The 19,052-nt window shown below is 36.1% G+C and overlaps 1 protein-coding gene and 1 long non-coding RNA gene across 3 annotated transcripts in view; one reads left to right on the top strand and one right to left on the bottom strand.

The window, feature by feature from the left end:
* Nucleotides 1-407: 407 nt before the first annotated feature.
* Nucleotides 408-16,682, bottom strand: esyt3 (extended synaptotagmin-like protein 3). Of its 2 annotated transcripts, XM_081604690.1 has the most exons (23): nt 16,135-16,682; nt 14,736-14,777; nt 14,480-14,614; nt 11,856-11,932; nt 11,712-11,781; nt 11,549-11,638; nt 11,417-11,472; nt 11,214-11,334; nt 10,057-10,233; nt 9,707-9,789; nt 8,913-8,961; nt 8,578-8,667; nt 8,427-8,489; nt 8,277-8,336; nt 6,073-6,144; nt 5,895-5,981; nt 4,730-4,879; nt 3,584-3,996; nt 2,846-2,944; nt 2,512-2,643; nt 2,319-2,424; nt 2,149-2,198; nt 408-1,242 (listed from the first exon to the last, which is right to left on the bottom strand). In XM_081604690.1, exons 1-23 carry the CDS (start codon nt 16,438-16,440, stop codon nt 1,188-1,190), a joined length of 2,583 nt encoding a protein of 860 aa, XP_081460816.1. In that variant the 5' UTR covers nt 16,441-16,682; the 3' UTR covers nt 408-1,187. The 2 variants fall into 2 exon arrangements, with proteins under 2 accessions (XP_081460816.1, XP_081460817.1); XM_081604691.1 differs by lacking the exons at nt 14,480-14,614; nt 14,736-14,777; nt 16,135-16,682 and adding an exon at nt 12,909-13,031.
* The window catches only part of LOC145550884 (uncharacterized), a 34,354-nt gene continuing 28,383 nt past the window's right edge, over nt 13,082-19,052 (top strand). The window contains exon 1 of the long non-coding RNA XR_014086682.1: nt 13,082-13,318. This is a non-coding gene — a long non-coding RNA (uncharacterized LOC145550884). The remainder of the gene's footprint in view (nt 13,319-19,052) is intronic.

Here is a 19,052-nt window from a genome sequence, read left to right as displayed (position 1 = left end):
TTCCTGTCTACAATGGTTCTAATAGGAGTAAATTTCCACCAATAAACTCAAAAAAGTGATTAAAGTCAGAAGTTTCAGAAAAAATGTGGAAGTTTCTAAAGCTAAACATTTGCAAGAAAAAATGTGGAATTGAAATTAATCACAAAATCTGTTTTTTCTTGCAAATATTAAACTTTTTTGTTGTTTTGACAAGTGTTTTTATATATTTTCTGGAGGTTAATGTCAAATTTTTGAATGTTTTTTCAGCAGGTGTTTATGTTTTTTGGTAGAAATGTTCCATCTATCAGCCTGATTCAACATCGTAGTAAAAATATCACTCATATTTTAAAAATATTACGTTTTCATTTCATGAACTTTAACATGAAGAGTCATAATTTCACAGTAAAAACAAATAATACCACAGTGTGTCTGTTTGAATAGGTTTATTTTTAATAAATATCTGAAAACAAAATTCAGTTTTACTTCACCAACAAACTTGGAAACAATTCTCCTTTGTAACTTTAAAACAACAGAAAAAATTTAAAAGAAATTAGTGCATAAACTTCTCAGAGAAATCCTAAAATGATTTATGGTATTTATTATGAGTCAGTTATTAGCCTCAAAGCTGATGTTTTCAGCCAATAAATGCGACTGTTTAAATAAAATTGAATTTTGGAACTTTGTAATGTAAAAATGTGTTAAAGTGAAACAGAAATTATTCAACAAGAAATGTGTTTTGTGGAAAAACTTTAAAGAAAAAGAGAACATGTTCAAAAACATTAAAAGCTCTCGGCTCCTCCTGTGATTCGCTCTCAGTTTTCTACCAAAGGTTCAGAAAAACGACTCGGCTGCATGGACACTTTCCAAAATTCAGAAAATATTTTGAAATTTCCTCAATTTAAAATGATTCTCTTGACTTCAGTGCAACATTTTCAAGTTGTTTCTCATTTGGATTATTTCCAACTCCAGCACTGATGAAGTGAAGAAACAAATTGTTTTGGCCTCTGAGGAATGAATCAGCATTTTTTAAATATATTTTCAATAAAATGATACAAATAGCTTTATCATTACAGCCCACGCTGCTCATAATACAGAACAAAATATTTGCACATTCGCTTGGCGCCGCGACATTCAGGGAAGAGACGACGACACCTCAATAGACTTTCAAAATAAGAGTTTAAGAAGCTGCTGGAAAAGAGTCAATTCCTCTAAAAGTGACTCTGCTTCGTCGATCTCGACAGTCCAGGTATTGTAAGTTCAAACCTTAAAAAGACAGAAAAATAAAATGTCATTATGGACCAAAATAGGTTTATTCTACAAGCAGGTTTCTGCAGAGCAACCAAACCATCAATCAGGGCACAGCAGAGGGAGAATGTTATAAAACTACGGGATTTAAATCTAAAAATATTCAAAATATTGTAAGATATTTTCATCCTGGTTCAAGTTAGTTGTACCTTGTTATGTCTTTGTTTAAAAAGAAAACAAAAGAGTAAGGAGAACATTTCAGCAAAAACAGAACAAAGCCTTTTGAGATTAAACTAAAATTTTTAGAAAAACTGTTAGAAATTTCTGACCTCCAAAAGTTGAAAAATTGCAAGAATTAAAAATCTGAAATTTTAAGATTTATCTCATAAATTTACTAAAATAAAACTTTATGAGTTTGAAGTCAAAATTTGCTAGAGAAAACTCAGAAAGTCAGAATAATCTCAGAATTACTCTAGAAAACTTCTTGAAAATTTCCAACTCAGAAATGTACAAATTTTTCTAGATAATTTCTGAGATTAATCTAAAAGTGTCTGATGTTTTTCCATAAACTTTTAAAACTCAGATATGTTAGGGTTTTTTTCTAGAAAATTTGAGATTAGTCTCAAAATTTCAGAAAATTTTCAAGCAATTTTTTTTAAATTTTTGAAACAGAAATTTCCAGGTTTTTCCTAAAATATTTCTGAGTTTACTGGTGGAAATTGATTTAAATACAATTTTCTTAAATATTTTCTATTTTCAATGACCTGGTTGTAATCTAAAACCGGTAACAGGAGGAGAAATTAACCTCCTAATTTCAGTTTTAGGATAAATTTTGCAATAGAAACTACATTATATGACAATACTGTATGTTTTTCTGTTGATGCAACAGGTGAGCAACAAAAAGAGATGAATTTTGCTCCGTACCAGTCCGAGGCGCCTTTGACTAGATCGATCTGTGAGAGATCCAACATCAACTGTTGAAAACAGCAGAATGTTAAAATCCAGTGTTTCAAAATGCAAAAACAAACAAAGATGTGCCAAATTTTAAGCTGTTAGGTTATGAATTATTCATTTGCAAACCAAACTCAAAGTACCATTCCAATGTCCGTTCTCTCCCTTTTCCGGAACATCTTGTTATTTTTGACAGACACGTCCAGCTGCCTGGTTTGAGCGTCTTCCAGCGGCACATCAAACTCAAACCTATATTTAAAAACAAGGAGAATCTTCATGATTTTCTGTGTTTCAGATTGTTAATCTGTGCTTCACAGGATGACTGAGTTGTCTTACTTTTCTTCAAAAACAGGCTTGACCGTCTTCTTCTTGACGTGCGTCTTCTTGCGGTGTCTCCAGGAGTTGTCTGGGAGGAGATATATGCGGACGTAGGAGTCCGTGCCGCTCTCGCTGCAGGGAAACAGGTTTCTGCAGGGAAACATTCCAGTTTTTAAATCCCGAGGGTTAGTATCAACTCTCTGCCCAAGACGGACGTCAAAACAACCAATGGATGTCGCTCTGTTCCGACATCCATCATGGCGCCTCAACGTGACCAGGGGAAAAAGGTCAATAATATCAATAAATGATGTTGATGCTGGAGAATCATAAAAGGATGAATTCTGTAACAAACCTGCAGGCATGAACCAGGACCATGAGTTTGTTCCTCATGGTAGCGTAGCGAACAGTCAGGTTGATCTCCCCAAACGAGCCCTGATGGTCCCTGATGGCCCTGAAAGGGTTAAAACACAACAAAAAGTTCAGGTTTTCACAGATTCCTACATTAAGAGGAGAAGGAAAGTTCTGCCAAAATCTCTCAAATTTCCTAAGAAAAACAAGTTTTTTTGAGTTTGAAAATTTGCTAAGAAAATTTCAGAAATATTTAAATCAATCTCAGAATTTTCCATGTTTTTTTTTCTAGAAAATTTCTGAGTTTCAAAAAGTCAAAAATTTTGGGACTTTTTGTAATTTTGACATTTGGAACTTCGGTCTTTTGAAAGTCAAAAAATTTCCAAAAGTGAAAAATGTCTGAGATTAAAATTTGAAATAAAAAATAAATAAATGAAAAAATTGGAAATTTCTGAATTTCATAAATCTCAAAGTTGTTAAGAAAAAGTCTGAAATTTTTAAGAAAAATCTTTAAAATTTCTAACTTTTACAAATTTCCAAAACGTGAACATTTTTGACTTTTCAAACTCAAAAATGTTCTTGTTTTTCCTAGGAAATTTCATCTCAAAGTCTCTCCGTTTTTTGGCAGAAATGTAATTTTTTCCCATCTAATGTGCTGTCATACCACCGTACCCGGCCGGTACCAGGCTGGTACCAGGCCCGGCATTACAGGTTTCAGAAGGAGAAAACCGTCTCCACTCACTGTGGAAAGGACGCTCCGTCTGTGAGGTCGAAGCGCGACGAGGCGATTGAGTTCTCCGACAGCAGGCTGTGGGAATCGTACCGACGCATGTTTAGGTTGGAGGCCTTGCTGGTTTCAGAAGCCAGGAAGGAGTTGCGCCGCGGCTGAGGTGTAGCTGCCTTGTTCGTCCCGTCCAGCGGGACTCCAGGCAGACCCGGAGAGGAAGCCGCAGGCGCGCCGCTGGAGGGGACCGGTGTGGCGGCCGCAGTGGTGGTGGTGGTGGTGGCGGCGGCGGCGGGAGCAGCGGCGGCGGTAGCACCAGCAGCTGTGGCAGCGGCAGCGTTTCCTCCTGCTTTCACCTGCTGTTTCTGCTGTTTGCTGTTTGATGGAGAACTGACGGGGATTTTAGGCGGTGGCTGTTCCTCGGTAAGAATCTGTAATCAGTTAAACATTTAAGCATTTTGAGCAACTGGATTTTTGGTTTTTCAACAGTTGATTTTGGATCTGTCCCAGATGGATCTAGTCACAGGCGCCTCAGACGAAGATTTATATCCTTTTGTTACTCACATGTCACATTGACAGAAAAACATACATCACTGTCATATTATACTGTTTCTTTAGCAAAAACTCAAGGTGTATTTAAGCTATGTTCTTGAGATGATGTTAATTTCTCCTCCCATTTCAAAATTTAATTATAACGGCAAATTGTTGGTAGAAAGAAAATAAATAAATGAATTAATGAATATTTTTGAAAGTCAAAATTGTGCTAGAAAAAAGCTCAGACATTTCGAGATTAATCTAAGAAATGTTCTTATCAATTTTGGAAATTTATGACTTCAAAAAGTAAAGCAATTCCAAAAAAAAAAAATTTGAAATTTTGATTTTGAAAAGTCTAAAATGTACCCAAAAAAATTTCAGAAATTTTTTTCAAGAAAAAAAAAGAACTTCCTGAAATTGAAATGTCAAAAAATGTGCAGAAAGAAAATTTATTTTGAGTTTAATCTCAGCAGTTTTCTAGAATTGTTTTTACATTTCCGAGTTTGAAAAGTCAAACTTTTGCTAAAAAAAAAACCCCTGATGTTTTTGATTAAAAATCAGAAATATCCAAGTGTCAAAAGTAGAAAACGGCTAGAAAAAAACATTTCTGGAAAAAACAGAAAAACTCACCCTGAGAGTGACCTTCAGTTTGATCATACTGGTGGGTCCGGAGCGCTCCAGCAGGAAGTTCTGGTCCAGACACATGGAGGAGATGGTGAAGAGGCGATGGAGGGGAATGCTGAGAGAACCGAGGACAGATTTCTTCTCTTGGTCTTTGACCTAAACCAAGCAGCAGTTATCAATTAATAAGTTAAATTGGTTGATCTTTTTGATAAACTGATCACTTTGCTATATGCTTAGCATTGAGATGCTACATTGGTCTTGAACTGCTTTAGTAAATGATAGCCTTTTCCAGAGTCCGTTTTTTGAAGCATAATTAACCCCATGTGGGCCGAGAGAAGCAGCGCTGCTTGTTGCTCGGGTGTCAGATTTGTATGGAAGTTGTCTTAGAGACGTTGTAGCATAAAGGGAGTAAATTTCCACCAGAAAACTCAAAGAAATTTTGAGATAATCTCAGACATTTTCTAGAAAATAACATAGAAATTTTGGAGTTTAAAAAGCTGAACTTTTTCTGAAAAAAAAAAAGACTCGTTTTTATGTTAATGTCTGAAATTTCAGAAAAAAAAAACGGAAATTCACGAGTTTCAACATTTGAAATTCTTTGACTTCTGGAAATTTTTTGAATTTGAAAAGTTGAAAATGTTTTAGAAAAACAGAAATTTTGAGATTGATATCAGAAATATCAGTTTCAAAAGTCAGAAGTTTTCAGCTTTTAGAAATTTTCAAAGTTTTAAAAGTCTAAACATTTTTGACTTTAGGAAATTTTCTGAGTTTAAAAAGTGGAAAATATACTAGAAAAAAAAAAACTTTGAAATGTTGAGTAAGACTTCAGAAAATTCAAGGCAAAACCAAAAAAAAACAACAACTTGAAAATCTTTTGTGTTTAAAAAGTCGAAAATCGTAGACTTCCGTAACGCAGAAGTCTAAAATTCTGTTTTTTCCTAAAAAATTTCTGAGATTTTTTGGTGGAAATTTACTTTTTCTCCACTTATCTACAAAGGCCTTAATATGCTAGTACAACCATTTCCTTCTTAATAAAACAGATTTTTTTAAACTTACCTTTTTTACTTAATCTGTTGTTGATTATTTCAAATATTTACAATATACAAACAAAAACAGCAGAACTCTGCAGGCAAGCAAATATCCAGCAGCTCCTGTGTGTTTCCTGACTGACCTGAAGTATGAGCTGCTGAGTTTTTACGTTCTGCACAAAGAAGTTGAAGCCCTGCTCCCACACTGGGTTTTTACTCATATATGCAACCTGTAAAACACAATGGCAGGTTGGAAAACAATTAAAACACCAACAGCCAGCATAAAACATTGGTAAGTAGACAATGTGTGCTGATTCCTACTTTGCTCTTCTGAACATCCTTATCAAGAGTAAATTCCACGTAGGAGTTGGGGCCCACATTCTTCTTGGTGAGCTGAAAACAAACCAGACAGGAAGTCGGTAAATTCCCCAGCGCAGCCACGCCTCCCAACATTTACTCCAAAGATCATCCCTCTGGAACGCTGCTGCCGGTTAAATTTCATTTTTAACATTCCGGAAAAACAATTATTATGTTTGAAGTCCCTGCTTTGTCCAGCAGAGGGCGCTCAGTGGCTACTGCAGGCAATATAAAGCTTATGGACCAATAAAAACTGCAGGCGTGTCTGAAGAAAAAAAACATTTTCACCATTCACCAAAGTTACTCACAGTGGATCAAAAGTTATCAGAAGTTACTCAGGTAAGAGTAACTGATCAATATTTAATAATTACATCATCAGATGGACTAAAATATAAAGTTATGTGAAAAATGTTTGCATTTTAAAAGGTCAAAATGAAAATAATTAATAAAAATAACATGATTAGAAAATAAAAACATTTTTCTTTCAACATAAAGTTAGTAAACTTCAACAAAAACTGCAGGTGTGCATCTTCGTCTGGTGAATTTTTGGTTAAAACATGTTTGTTTTCATTCGCTGAAGCAAAAGTAAGAAGTACAGTACAGTAAAAATACAATTTTTCCAACAAAAACAAAGAAATACTTTCTGAGTAAGGTATAAAATGACATGAAACAAACAAAATAAATCTACAATCTTGTAACTCTGCAGAATAATAGATTATTTTGTAGCCGTTTCCACCCAGAAAACAGCTACAAATAGACTGAACTCCCTTCAGATCAGCTGATTAAATACCAAGCAAACAGGAAAAACCAGCTGTGCGCGGCGGCACTAACGCCGACACTATCTGATCTGGCCGAGCCGCTGGGCCAAAGATCACAACGCCGAGGTCGAATCCCGCTTCCCAGGGTTGACCCCACGACCTCTGGCACAAAATACTGGAAGGTTTTCAGATAATTCACCGAGAGGCACTCCTTCAACCTGCGTGACTAAGGCTCACTGCTTTGAGGTGGAGCGTAACCATGGCAACGCAGGTAAAAACATGAGAGAGCCAGAAGCATTTTCAGTTGTATCTGATACTAACTACATGTAAAGAGTGTTTAACAGTTTGTAAAAAAAAAAATTAAAAAAATTCAGACTTCAAATATTTTGGAGTTTGCTAATGAAAATAAAACAGCAAATAATTATCTTCCCTACAATCCCAAAAATATTTACTTCACCTTTAAATCAGAGTTTCTAACAACGACAGAGGCCAGGTTAACAAAAAATAATTAATTAGAACAGTCAAAATATTACAAGAATGAACTAGCAAAAAAAGAACTCAGAATAAAATGATAAAAAAAAGTCATCACATTACAAGAAAAAATTTGTAAGACAAAAAAGGTCATAATATGAGAAAAGGTTGTAATAATAAAAAAAAAAGTCAAAATGATACAGGAATAAAGTATCATTTATTATAAAATGCATAATTTAAAGTCAGAATACTATGAGAAAAGTTATAATATTACAAGGAGTTGCAAACAAAAATCATAATACAAGAAAAAAAGTCATAAAAACTAATCAAAATATAATGAGTGTAAAGTCGAAATTATACAAAGATAAACTCCAATTACAAGAAAAAGCATCAATAGTAAGACAGAGAAGTAGTAATTTTATGAGAACTTCTACACCAACAATAATTTTAAATGAGGAATGTTCAGCATTTTATGAAGTTGCACTTTGGTATCAATTTAACAGATAAGGAAATACTTTATCTTTGAACACATCAGCATTAAATTATAATCAGTAGTAAAACTCAAACGATTGAGTTTATCAAGTTATTTCTGTCAGAGCTTAATAACTCTATTAAAGCTTTTATCACATAAAAAGGACTTTTTTTTCCTCATAATTTTAACAACTTTTTCTGGGAGTACTGCATCTTTATTCTGTTAATTTTATGAACTTATCCTCATAACCTCCATTAATCCAAACCATTAATACAAAGTTTTCTGCTCTAAACTGAACAGAAACCTTTTTCAGGCTAGTTCAGGCTAACATGGGCACTTGATCAGGGCGTCAACGTTTGGGGGAGGCACCAAAAAATTATGTTTTTTTTTTTTTTCCCCTAAGTCCAGCCCTGGCTAACACATACAACAGAAACACACAGAAGAATGAGATGAAGCTTTGGTCTTACCCGTGCCTCTTTGCCGTGTTTCCCATGTTTGTGATGTACGGTTAACTCCTTTTGGTCTTTCTGCAGACAACATTAAAAAAACCCTGTAAAAACTCGAATTATTGTCATAAATCATTGGAAGATGGACAGAATCAGATCCAGGCGTCTTACTGGAAGGTTGGAAGCGTTGTCCAGATAAACAGCGAGCATCGCGCAGGACAGGCCGGCGTTGGACTGGGAAAAAGACGGGACGTTACTCACAGCCCTGATGTTAACGAGTGAGCCCTAATCTGACAGAAATGTCCCTGCCAGGCTGCCGTACCTCGTTCAGCAGAGAGGATTCGGTGCTCAGGGCAAGCCACCGCAGCTTCAGGTGAATATCTCCATGAGCAATCCTTTCCAGAGTAAACCACTTCAACAACACGAGCGGTGGTTAAAACAAAGTATAAAATTTAACCTTTGGATTGTTACACTGCAAAAAAGTTTTATATTTGGTCTACAAATAACTCTTCAGCAAAATATAAGCTTGATTTAAGTTCATAACTGATGCCAAATGTCTCATTTTCAATAATTTTTTTAATATTTAGGAGCTAGACAAAAAATACTTGCTAAGATTTTGTATTTTTGCAGTGTACTAACTATTCTGGATTTTCTCACCTGATCCATTTCTTTCTCCCGTTTCACTTCTCCAAAATCCAGGTTATATCTAAAGTACAAAAATATTTATTTATTTATTTCGAACATGATAGAAGTATAAATTCACACACATGAACAAGGAATGCAAAAGACACATATTTTTGTACCACAATAATCCTAATATTGTTTTCTTCACGCGTCGTACGATTCTTCTTCCTGGTTTATTCAGAATTCTGCAGAAGGAACCTTGGAATTACAGGTTCCTGAAGCATTCCGTCGACAGTTCAACTCTGGTTGCCTTTATAGTTATTCATAGCCAAAACCAGACTCTTATGTGGCGTGACGACATGTAAACCTACATGCCACGTAACCATGGCAACACATGCAACAATTAAATCAGGGCCAGGATTTAAACACACACACGTCGCATTAACCGCCTGCTTCGCTTTAGGTTCCACACCACCGAGGTCAAGAAATTTTAACAGATGTATCACTGTAATCTTAATCACAAAATATCCATGTTGAGAACATGGAGGCGTTTCTACAAATATGCTAATGTTAAAAACCAGTGGTGTCCAAAGTCGGTCCTGGAGGGCCGGCATCCTGCATGTTTTAGTTCTCTCCCTGGTTTAACACACCTGGATCCAATGATGGCTCATTAGAAGGCCTAAGAAGAACATTGACATGCTGAGAAGGTTGTTGCTACCAGAAGGGAGAGAACTAAAACATGCAGGATGTCGGGCCTGGAGCACCGACTTTGGGCACCCCAGTTATAAACGTATCCAGAAACACACGTCTGTAAGACTGGCTCTTACTTTCCCAGAAAATCATCTTTATCTCTGTCCTCGTCAAACAGCTCTATCTCCAGCTCTTGTCCAGGCGCCTCGTGAACAACAAACTGCAAAGAAAAGGCTTTTCTGTTAATAATTTCAGAGATTATAAGGTTGAGTAAATTTCTTCAAGAAAGAAATGTGTGATTGTAATTAAGCTTTAGATCCTAATGGGCGTAGAGGTGAGAAAAGGAGAGTGGGGGACCGTTTAACAGAGCCCACACTAAAAGGAAAATGCTAATTAGTCATGTACATTTCAGTACGGATGGAATGATGGCATAATACCTCAAGAAACCATCAGATGAGTCAAAGCGTGTAGACGTTTCGTTACCGACCTCATAAACCTCATTCCATTTCGGATGCAGGTTTTCTTTGATGGTTTTGGTTTTGAAGTGTCGGTTGCCGACTCGGAGCGTGACGTACGGGTCCGACTTGCCTTTCACCATGCCCATCATGTAGGTGTCCTTGGCCACCAGGTCTCTGGCCTCCAACACGTGGACCCTGACCACGCCCTGTAGGGGGCAGCAGTCAGGAGGTTTCACATCAGAACTTTTTGGATTAAACTCCTGTCCTCTAAACTTCAGATTAACACATAAACAGAACCTTCAAGATAACAGTCGTGTGCTCAAATAGGAAATTCTCAATCAAATTAAAGCGGTTTTTATTTGTTTACTGCCAAATTACATCAGACACTCCAGGTTTTCATGATCTCACCATCTTGAAAATTTACACAAAATCAACAGATCCCTTCACTTTTTGACACCAGAGTATAATTGAGAGTTTATTGCCAAATGTATGCAAAGTTTATCAAAAACATTGGGTATAAATGACGTTGACTCCCACCTGCAGGTGGCAGTATATCTTCTACTACACTGCCATACTTGATTTTAAATTATAGTATTATAATCTCATAATTCAGGTTCATAATTATGAGATTATGAACCCAAGAAATCTGAAATCCAGATTTAGATTTCTCAATCTGAAATCTGAGAATTCAGATTTTTTTTCTCAGAATTCAGTTTCTTTCTCAGAATTAACATTTTTTTCCTCAAAATTCTGATTGTTTTCAGAAAATCCTGACTTTTTTCTCAAAGTCTGATTTTTTTCCCTATTTTCTCAGTAGCTTAATTCTCTTCCATAGTGATCGATGCAACAAGTAAGAAAAAGTGACATTTAAGGCATAATTATTGCAAAATTTCTTGCAGATATTTCTAAATTAACACCACAATCAGTGAATTTGGTTGCAAGAGAGAGAGAGAGAGATGATCGCAAAATCCTGGAGGGACTGATCAATGTGAGGGGATGTTCAATATTTAGTATTAAGAGGTACTTATTGAATGAGGACACAGCTATTTATTAATATTTTATCAGTTTCTGATTGGGTTTTATCAATACATTCTGGCACAATCGGTCCTTTGAGGACATTCATAGTCTAGACGAGTTTGACAGATTTAAAGTGTCAGTAGCTCTTCAGGTTTTGTCTCATACACACCCTAGGCAGAGGAAATCTCATCTCGTCTACTTTGAGTTGGTCAATCAGAGGAATGCACATGCGGTTCGGCAAAACCATGAGGGAAGAAATGATGTCCAAGATGGTGTCCTCAGACAGGGAGCTGGAAAGAGGACAGATCAGATTAAAGGGGACGTCTAAACCTCAACAGGTGTGAGTGAATAAGAAGACTCCATCAGCCAGACCTAAACGCAGGACTGTCCAACAAATTGGTCATGCCGGTCCAGTTGATCTCCAGAGTCTGAGGATAAAAACATGAGTTCCGATCTTACAACTGCTGCTTTACTAGTCAGATAAATATGTGTGTGTGGACTTACAGGGCGGCGAATGAAGAACAAAGTGACTCCTCCCACCAGCGGCGCCTGACTAATCAAAGGCTCCAAGATGACTCTGAGCATTCCTTGGAACTGGAAGAGTCAGGAGAGTTTTACAGCAGCAGTCAACAGAAACAGGACAAGCAGAAATAAAACAAACACCAACCTTCAGTCCTTTAATGCCAACTTTGATGGCTGCGTTCACATCCGCGTCGATGTCCACGTCGCTGTCGTAACTGTGCAGGAAAACGCAGCTGATTAGACATTACAGAGCTCACTCTGAATCTAAGATATGTTTAATTTCACTGACTCGATGTTCATGTCCAGAATCACTTCCCTCTGGTCCACTTCATGCGTGTATGCTCTCATCCCAGTGATCCTGAGAGGCTGAGCGACGTCAAAAAGAGACAAAAACAGGAGGCACAAATTCATCTCCAGCTAAGTTTAGTGTGCATGTTAAAAGCTAGAAATTCACCAATCCAGTATTTACATCTGTATCAGTCCCCATATTGAAAAACAACCTATCCTTATCAGTGGTGTTCCTGATCTACATGGGCAGATCTGTTTAGACTAATTCTACACTTTATTTATTCTACATCACATAATTCCTAGTTGGTGTTTCTGAACCATTTGAAAGGTTTATTGCAGTTTATTTTTACATGTTTGACCAAGGTAGTCAACCTATCATTTCTGTCTGTTTCAGTTTCTTTTATAATTTAAATAGCATTGGCTGTTAAACTCCTAATTATTCTTGACTTAAAGTTAGAGTTGTGTTGTTTTTACATGTTTGACCAAACGTCCTGCACTGCAACAGAGTTATCAAATAAATGCATAATTTATAACTTTTATATTTGTGTTGTGTTTAACATCTTAAGTCAATTCAGCACTGTGTTTCTGTACTGGATCGGTATCGGGTGACAGTAAACAGTATCGGAAGTAAAAAAATGAGGATCAGTGCATCCATATCAAAAACAAAGTACACCCTTATTCAGTTCTGGGGTTTAAGATGTAGAAAAATTCTTAATCTTTTTCATAGGTTCTAAAAATATTTCAAGTAACACAGCACAGATTAAAAAAATTCTGATAGTTTGTGATAAAAAGATGAAAAAAAAAAATTTATATACTTTGTTTCATTCTTGAACAAAACAAAAGCAGAAAATACCTCTGTGTTCACCTGAACAACCAACTGGACTAGAGAGGCAGCAGTGAAAGAACAGAGCTGATTTTACTTGTTGAGAAAGTAGCAGCATCGGAGTCAGAGGCTTAAAACAGGCTAACCTACTATAAAACGGCGGACATTACTGACAACCTTGAGCGTCATCATCAAACAACAGTATAGACTTCCCTACACTATAATACCGACCCCAAGTGCTGTAATGATTCGTCGAATGACTCAAGAACCTTGAGTATAAAATTCCTCGACGCAAATTATCCATGTCGAAGCTTCGTTAAATTATCTTCTACCATTTAGCGCGCTGAGTTCCGGTCGGACCATTATTTGCGTTGCACAGAGCTCTCACTTCCGCCAACGAGCCGTTGACGATTGCTAAGTGCTATTAGCAGCTACGGAGGACAAAGCGAGGGACGGAAAGAGATGCCGCCAGGAAAGAGACAAAAAGTGCCAAAATTATGGCATGACTTTACATTATGTTTTACAATATGTTTTAAAAATATATAGTTCAGATTCTGTACTGCAAAACGGAATTGACATTTCACAATCCTCGATGCTGCAACACCTCAGCTGAAAACGCCCACTTTCGTGGCTGCTAAAAGGTAACTTTCTTTTTAAAATATATTGTTATTACATAATCTAGCATGCTATACATGTACAAGAAAATACATTTTTACCAATATAACATGTACTTGCATATTAAGAAGAATAACAATGTAAAAAAATAGATACGTTTTAAAAATGTTTTTTTATGCTTCAAACTTGAGACTAAAGGTAATATTTAAATTGTATTTAATTTTAGGCAATACAATTTAAATACAAGAAACAAAATAGTTTTTTGTAAACCAGCATTTTCATGCATTTTTTTTAACTGGCCTATGTTTTTTTTTGAATACTCGATTAATTGTCAAAATAATTGATAGATTATGCCAGTACAGAAATAAAAAAAGGAGATATAACTACTTATTCTGATTGCAGATTATTTCACTTATAAGAAGACATTGTTTCCATGTTTTAAGTTAAATAATCTCCCATCAAAATTAAGGAGTTATTGTCTTAAAAAACCCTCTTATCTTGCTCAAAAGTTACTTGTAGTTAGTTTTTGTCTTATTTCAAGTGTACCAAGATATTTGCACTGGAAACTAGACAAAAATACTTGGTAAGATTTTGTGTTTTTGCAGAGTATGGGTGGACGTTTATCACATCGATTATAATAAATATCTTTTTGAAATTTATTTATCACTGTGATCAATTTCAATAAACAATACCTAAAAAATGTCAGTATTATCAGGATTGTAATTTTTGATATTATTTCCACTGTTCATTCAAGGTAGGTAAATAAATATAAAAAAATATGATTAAATGCAGTTAGTATGTGTGGTTTACTGACAGCTGCATTTGTTCGGCTATGAATGCAGTCACAGCCATACATTTACCTAAAAAAGAAGTAATAATAGTTGTCATCGTTACTTTTATTGTTATTACAATAGTACCACAGAATTTTGTGATAAAACTTTTAAGTCAGTATTGCAAAGCCCTACTTTTCACATGATTTAATTTTAAAGTTAAACTTTCTGCAGAAAAAGAGAAAGAAGGTGCAAAATAGTTAAGCTAGCTGCTTATCTACCCAGTAGTGGACAGTTCAAAGTCAATCGGAAGTGTGTTTTATACATAAAACTCTAGAATCAGAATTTTATGTACTTTATTTTCACATTGAATTTTATGTACTTTCTTTTTTAAACTTATTTAAGAATCAGACTCACTTTGTGTCCGAAGTGGATCTTGGTAAACGTGAACATTTTGAGCGCAGAGTTGGACATCCTGACCGTCGGCTGGATCTTATCTCTCAGAAGTTTCTCCATGTACATCCCGACGAAGGGCCAAGCCTGCTCCAACACCTGATCACATGACCAAACCCAAAGCACAACCAATCAGAACCAAGGGTTCCACAACAACCAGCTCAACAGAAGAACCCAACAAATACAGCGGAGGATAACTTTATTATAATCAGGACCGTACCTTGTTCACCCACTGAACTTTCTCAACGTCGGTGAAGTGAACCTTTAGAGGAAGCAAATAAAAGAGTTATAAAGGGATTTGTGATCAAATCTGGGAGGAAAACAGTCAGTGCAGAAGTAATGATGGATTTAAATAACAAATCTGTGAGTAAACTGATTAAAAGATATTAAATTTTCCATCCTGTAAATAAAAATCATTTATACTTGAAGCACATTGGTTTGGTGGTTTTAAGTCCTCTTTCAAGCAGCAACACTGGAAATAAACTAACAAATTCAGATTTTTTTCCAAATTGACTTTTAGTCTCAGATAGTGAAAGTCAAAATTCATACAAAGTCAGGATTTGGACAAAAGAAAATCTGAGGAAAAAGAATCCCAATTTGGATAAAAAAAAAATCTGAATTTGGACAGCAATAAGTCAAAATTCTTAAATTAAAGTCAGAATTTGGAGAAAAAGAGTTCGAATTCTGCTATGGTGTATTACTGCCACTGTAGATAGAAAAAAGGAGTAAAATTCTGCTGAAATAACTCAGAAAGTGAGATTAATTTCAGAAATTGTCTGGAAAAAGTGTGAAAAATTCTGATCTCAAAAAGTTTTGTGAAAAAAAAACATCAAATGTTTTAATCAGAAATTTTCTGGAAAAAGTTTGGAAATTTCAGTTTCAAAAGTCAGAAATTTCCATATTTTTTCTGGAAAATTTCTGAGAATAATCTCAACATTTTCTTGCAAATTTTTGACTGAGCAATTTCTGAACATGGAGCTCAGAAATGTCCATGTCTTTCTAGAAGATTCCTGATATCAATCTAAAAATTTCAGACTTGGTGTCAGAAATTTACTCCATTTTTTTTCTATCTCTTTTCTACAATTCTAGAATTTGGAGTAAAAACTCAGATTTAATTGTTTTTCCAGTGGCTCCAGTCCTGCCCTGTATCTGTATCTCAGAAACAAACTGTGCTCTGCAGGTGGATACTGTGTTTTGACTTTAAAACCAGTAAGCATTTTGCTACAATCCACTGATAAACCCCAGAATGTGATCACACACACACACACACACACACATTCCTCCGACACTGAAACAAGTTTTGTTCTTCTCCAGTTGCATGAGTCACTGTGTTTCTGGGTGTGGTGCAGTTAAATGTGCAGAGGTAAAACTCCTGCTACAAAACTGAGCACCAATCCGTGGGTCAGGATCATGGTGCTCATGCAAATAAAGAACAAAACAACATTCATGGAGTCCTGAACTTGTGCTGTTGTTGTTTTTTTACTACATCGGTGCGTTAAATGAGTGAAAAACACAATTCATGACATGCAGAATGTGAGGAATGTTACTCCCAGCCTGGAAAGTTAAACCATCTGCTGACGCTAAACCTCTAAAGTTATGAACATTAGACTCCTCCTCACCCATGAAGCCATCTGTAAGGTGTTCTTCAGCTCGCTGCTGATAATATGCGCCTCGTTATCCACTAAATCGATCGCAGAATCGATCCGGACGTCCTTCCACCGCCGGTTCTTCTGCCACCAGGTGAACATGAGCATGCAGAGCAGGATCCAGCTGATGCTGAGGCCCAGGTACCCGGTCAGGTACACCGGGTAGAAGACCGCCACGGCTCGGCCGAAGTAAATCAGGAACTCCAACAAAATGTGGTTGACAGCGGACGGCGTCAGGCTCTCCGTGCCGCCTGGCTGCGTCTGCGCGGCGGATGCCATTTCACCAAAAGGATCCGCTCAGAAAGCGTTCAGGTTCGGAGTCCGGACAGATTTATGCGCTGGAGACTGGATGGCAGCATGAAGTGTTGCCCCACTCTGCAGGAGAACCTCCCTCAGCCTCAAAACTTCCGTGTTTTTAACTGACGACAAGCAAGGTGTAGACACACCTGCGGAGCGACACACCTGGAAAAACCGGATTCCGGTTAAAAAACAATGAAAACCCCAACAAACCTTCACTGATCATTAACCTCAGAAGTTATATACAAAGATTCTAGGAACGAAACTGTGTTGACGTGGATGTAACTGGGCGCCTTGGGAGGATTTATTGCAAAATGAAACAATTCAGTGAAGGATTTCTGCAACAACAAAATGTGACCTGCAGATGGCGCCAAAGAAGGATAATTGGTCCAGTTTCTCTTTATTGTTCTATTTTACTATAATACCCGTTTGCTTACTTTGTGCTATTTCAGCCATCAGAAACATTCATCTCATTAAGGACATTACATATATGACTTTTGGTTTGAATACTCTTTATACTTTTAAAATATTAAGTTTTTTGTGTCAGTTTTTGCTTCATTGAAATGTATTGAAAATGTAAAAGATCTGCAGTTTTACTCTTTGAAAACTATCTACTACTGGCTACTTTAAGCTAGAAACACCATTCTAAGTTTAAACATGTCACAAGGCTTTAGGCTATCTGCAAATGATTGACCTTTCTGCTTGTCTGCTACAGTTTTTATCAAATTGAAATTTAAGTTTTATTCAAAAATTTTTGTTTTCAGTTTTACAATGTTTTTACAATGGCGTCTTCAATGGACACAATGTGCAGTTTAGTAATTGACGAATTTCCAAGCTTGATACTTTTTCACAAGCAAAAATCTGCTGTTTGAGTAAATATTAGCAACATTGCTGTAGGTTTTACAGTTTTTCTTTGAAAACTGTAAAACCTTCAGCACTACTGGACCTGATGCTTAATCAAAGACCTTAAAATAAACAAACTTGAGGAAATAATCTTCTGAATAAAATATCTTCCAAATGGGATACATTTAATTTTGACAACACAACTCAAACATCGTAATGTTGTCTGTGAAGATGTAAATAATCAAAACTTTGGGTTAGTCATCCCAAAACCCACATATGACCTCAAATAAATGTCACAATGAGTATAAACAAAGAATACAATGAACATTGTCCAGATCCCTAGTGAGTTAAATACAACGAAATATACCCTCCCCAACAGAAACTATGTGTTATTAGCGCCATCTACTGTTTTTTCCCCTTAAGTCACGAGTATTTCCACGACTGTTTGACGATTTGTTGCAAAATAAAGTGCATTAATTCAGCGAACCATTTCTGCAATAACAAAATGTGTCCTGTAGGTGGAGCCAAAGAAGCGTTATTTTAGTATCGCTTTTAAACTGAACTTGATGCTGAATCATATTTCCAGACCAGTTAAAACCAGTAAACTCTCATGGAAACAGTTTTTTGACTGAAATATTTTGTAAATCAAATAAAATGAATGTTCCTGTAAACACTGCTTTCTTTTAAGGTGTAAATAATAAAAAGCTTATATTACACCCCAAGTTGGAAGTCATTCCAAAAGCCCATAAAAAACATCAAATGTTCTAAACTCTCACCATGATTATAACAAAGAATACAATGAACACTGTCCATATTAAACTCAACATTTAAAATTGCATTTATGTCATATTATGTTGTGACTGAAACCATCCATTGCATCTCTGGACATATATTTAAAGTCATTCTAATCACAAGCAAACCTTCACCCTGGTATCAAGTCGTCTGCAGCCTCTATCAGGTTTTCATCCAGGATTGTCCTGTATTTAGCTTAAACTTTGACCAGCTTCCCTTCCCTGCTAAAGAAATGTATCAAATTTAACACCTGAGCAGTAGATACTTGCATCTCTCCCTAAGTTACCATGTTGTAATGTGTTGTTGTGGAGGACACAGATGTTTGGCCGCAGCCAACCAGCAACACAAATGATTAAAGAAGATGATTTTGTTGAAGAATAAAATCCATAATAAAGAACTTTAGAGATGAACCTACTTTCATACAGTGGTGGAGAAAGTACTCAAAAAATTTACTTAAGTAAAAGTACAAATACACAGTCAAAAATGTACTTAAGTAAAAGTCAAAGTACCACATTAACATTTTACTTAAGTAAAAGTAAAAAAGTCCTGGCTTTTAAAAATACTTAAGTATTAAAAGTAAAAGTACTCGCTGAATGCATTACCAAATCGCTAATATCATTAAGTGTGCCGATCGTATTTAATTTTAATACATCAGAAATGTGCCATTTTAATTAACACTACCACAGATTAAACATGTTCTTATTGTGTTTATTCTCTGTAACAGTTTAGACTTAGATATGTGATTCTATGAATCATAATTTCAGGGATGGAAACATTTTGTCTCCTGTCCTAACATAGCATGAACTTTATTAGTCACATTTACTTAGAAAGAAATCCAACTGAAAGGGGATGTAAAGAAGGTGCGGGCGGGGTGGAGGACATGCAACCAAGGAGCCATGTAGCAGAGTTGTAGTCAAGACCACTGAACCCGAGACCAAAACCAGCGCCCCGCGCTAAAT

This window comes from Poecilia reticulata, chromosome 2 (assembly GCF_904066995.2).
Source record: "Poecilia reticulata chromosome 2, P_reticulata-male-v2, whole genome shotgun sequence".
NCBI classification, from domain to species: domain Eukaryota; kingdom Metazoa; phylum Chordata; class Actinopteri; order Cyprinodontiformes; family Poeciliidae; genus Poecilia; species Poecilia reticulata.
This window is presented reverse-complemented; position numbering and strand designations above follow the sequence as displayed.

Coding starts and splice junctions, on each gene's coding strand:
- esyt3 (XM_081604690.1), bottom strand. CDS start 16,440: ATGGCATCCGCCGCGCAGACGCAGCCAGGCGGCACGGAGAGCCTGACG. Junction 6,145..8,276: donor AACACGGCAAAGAGGCACGG/GTAAGACCAAAG, acceptor GTTTGTTTTCAG/CTCACCAAGAAGAATGTGGG. Junction 2,644..2,845: donor GTCCTGGTTCATGCCTGCAG/GTTTGTTACAGA, acceptor GTTTCCCTGCAG/AAACCTGTTTCCCTGCAGCG.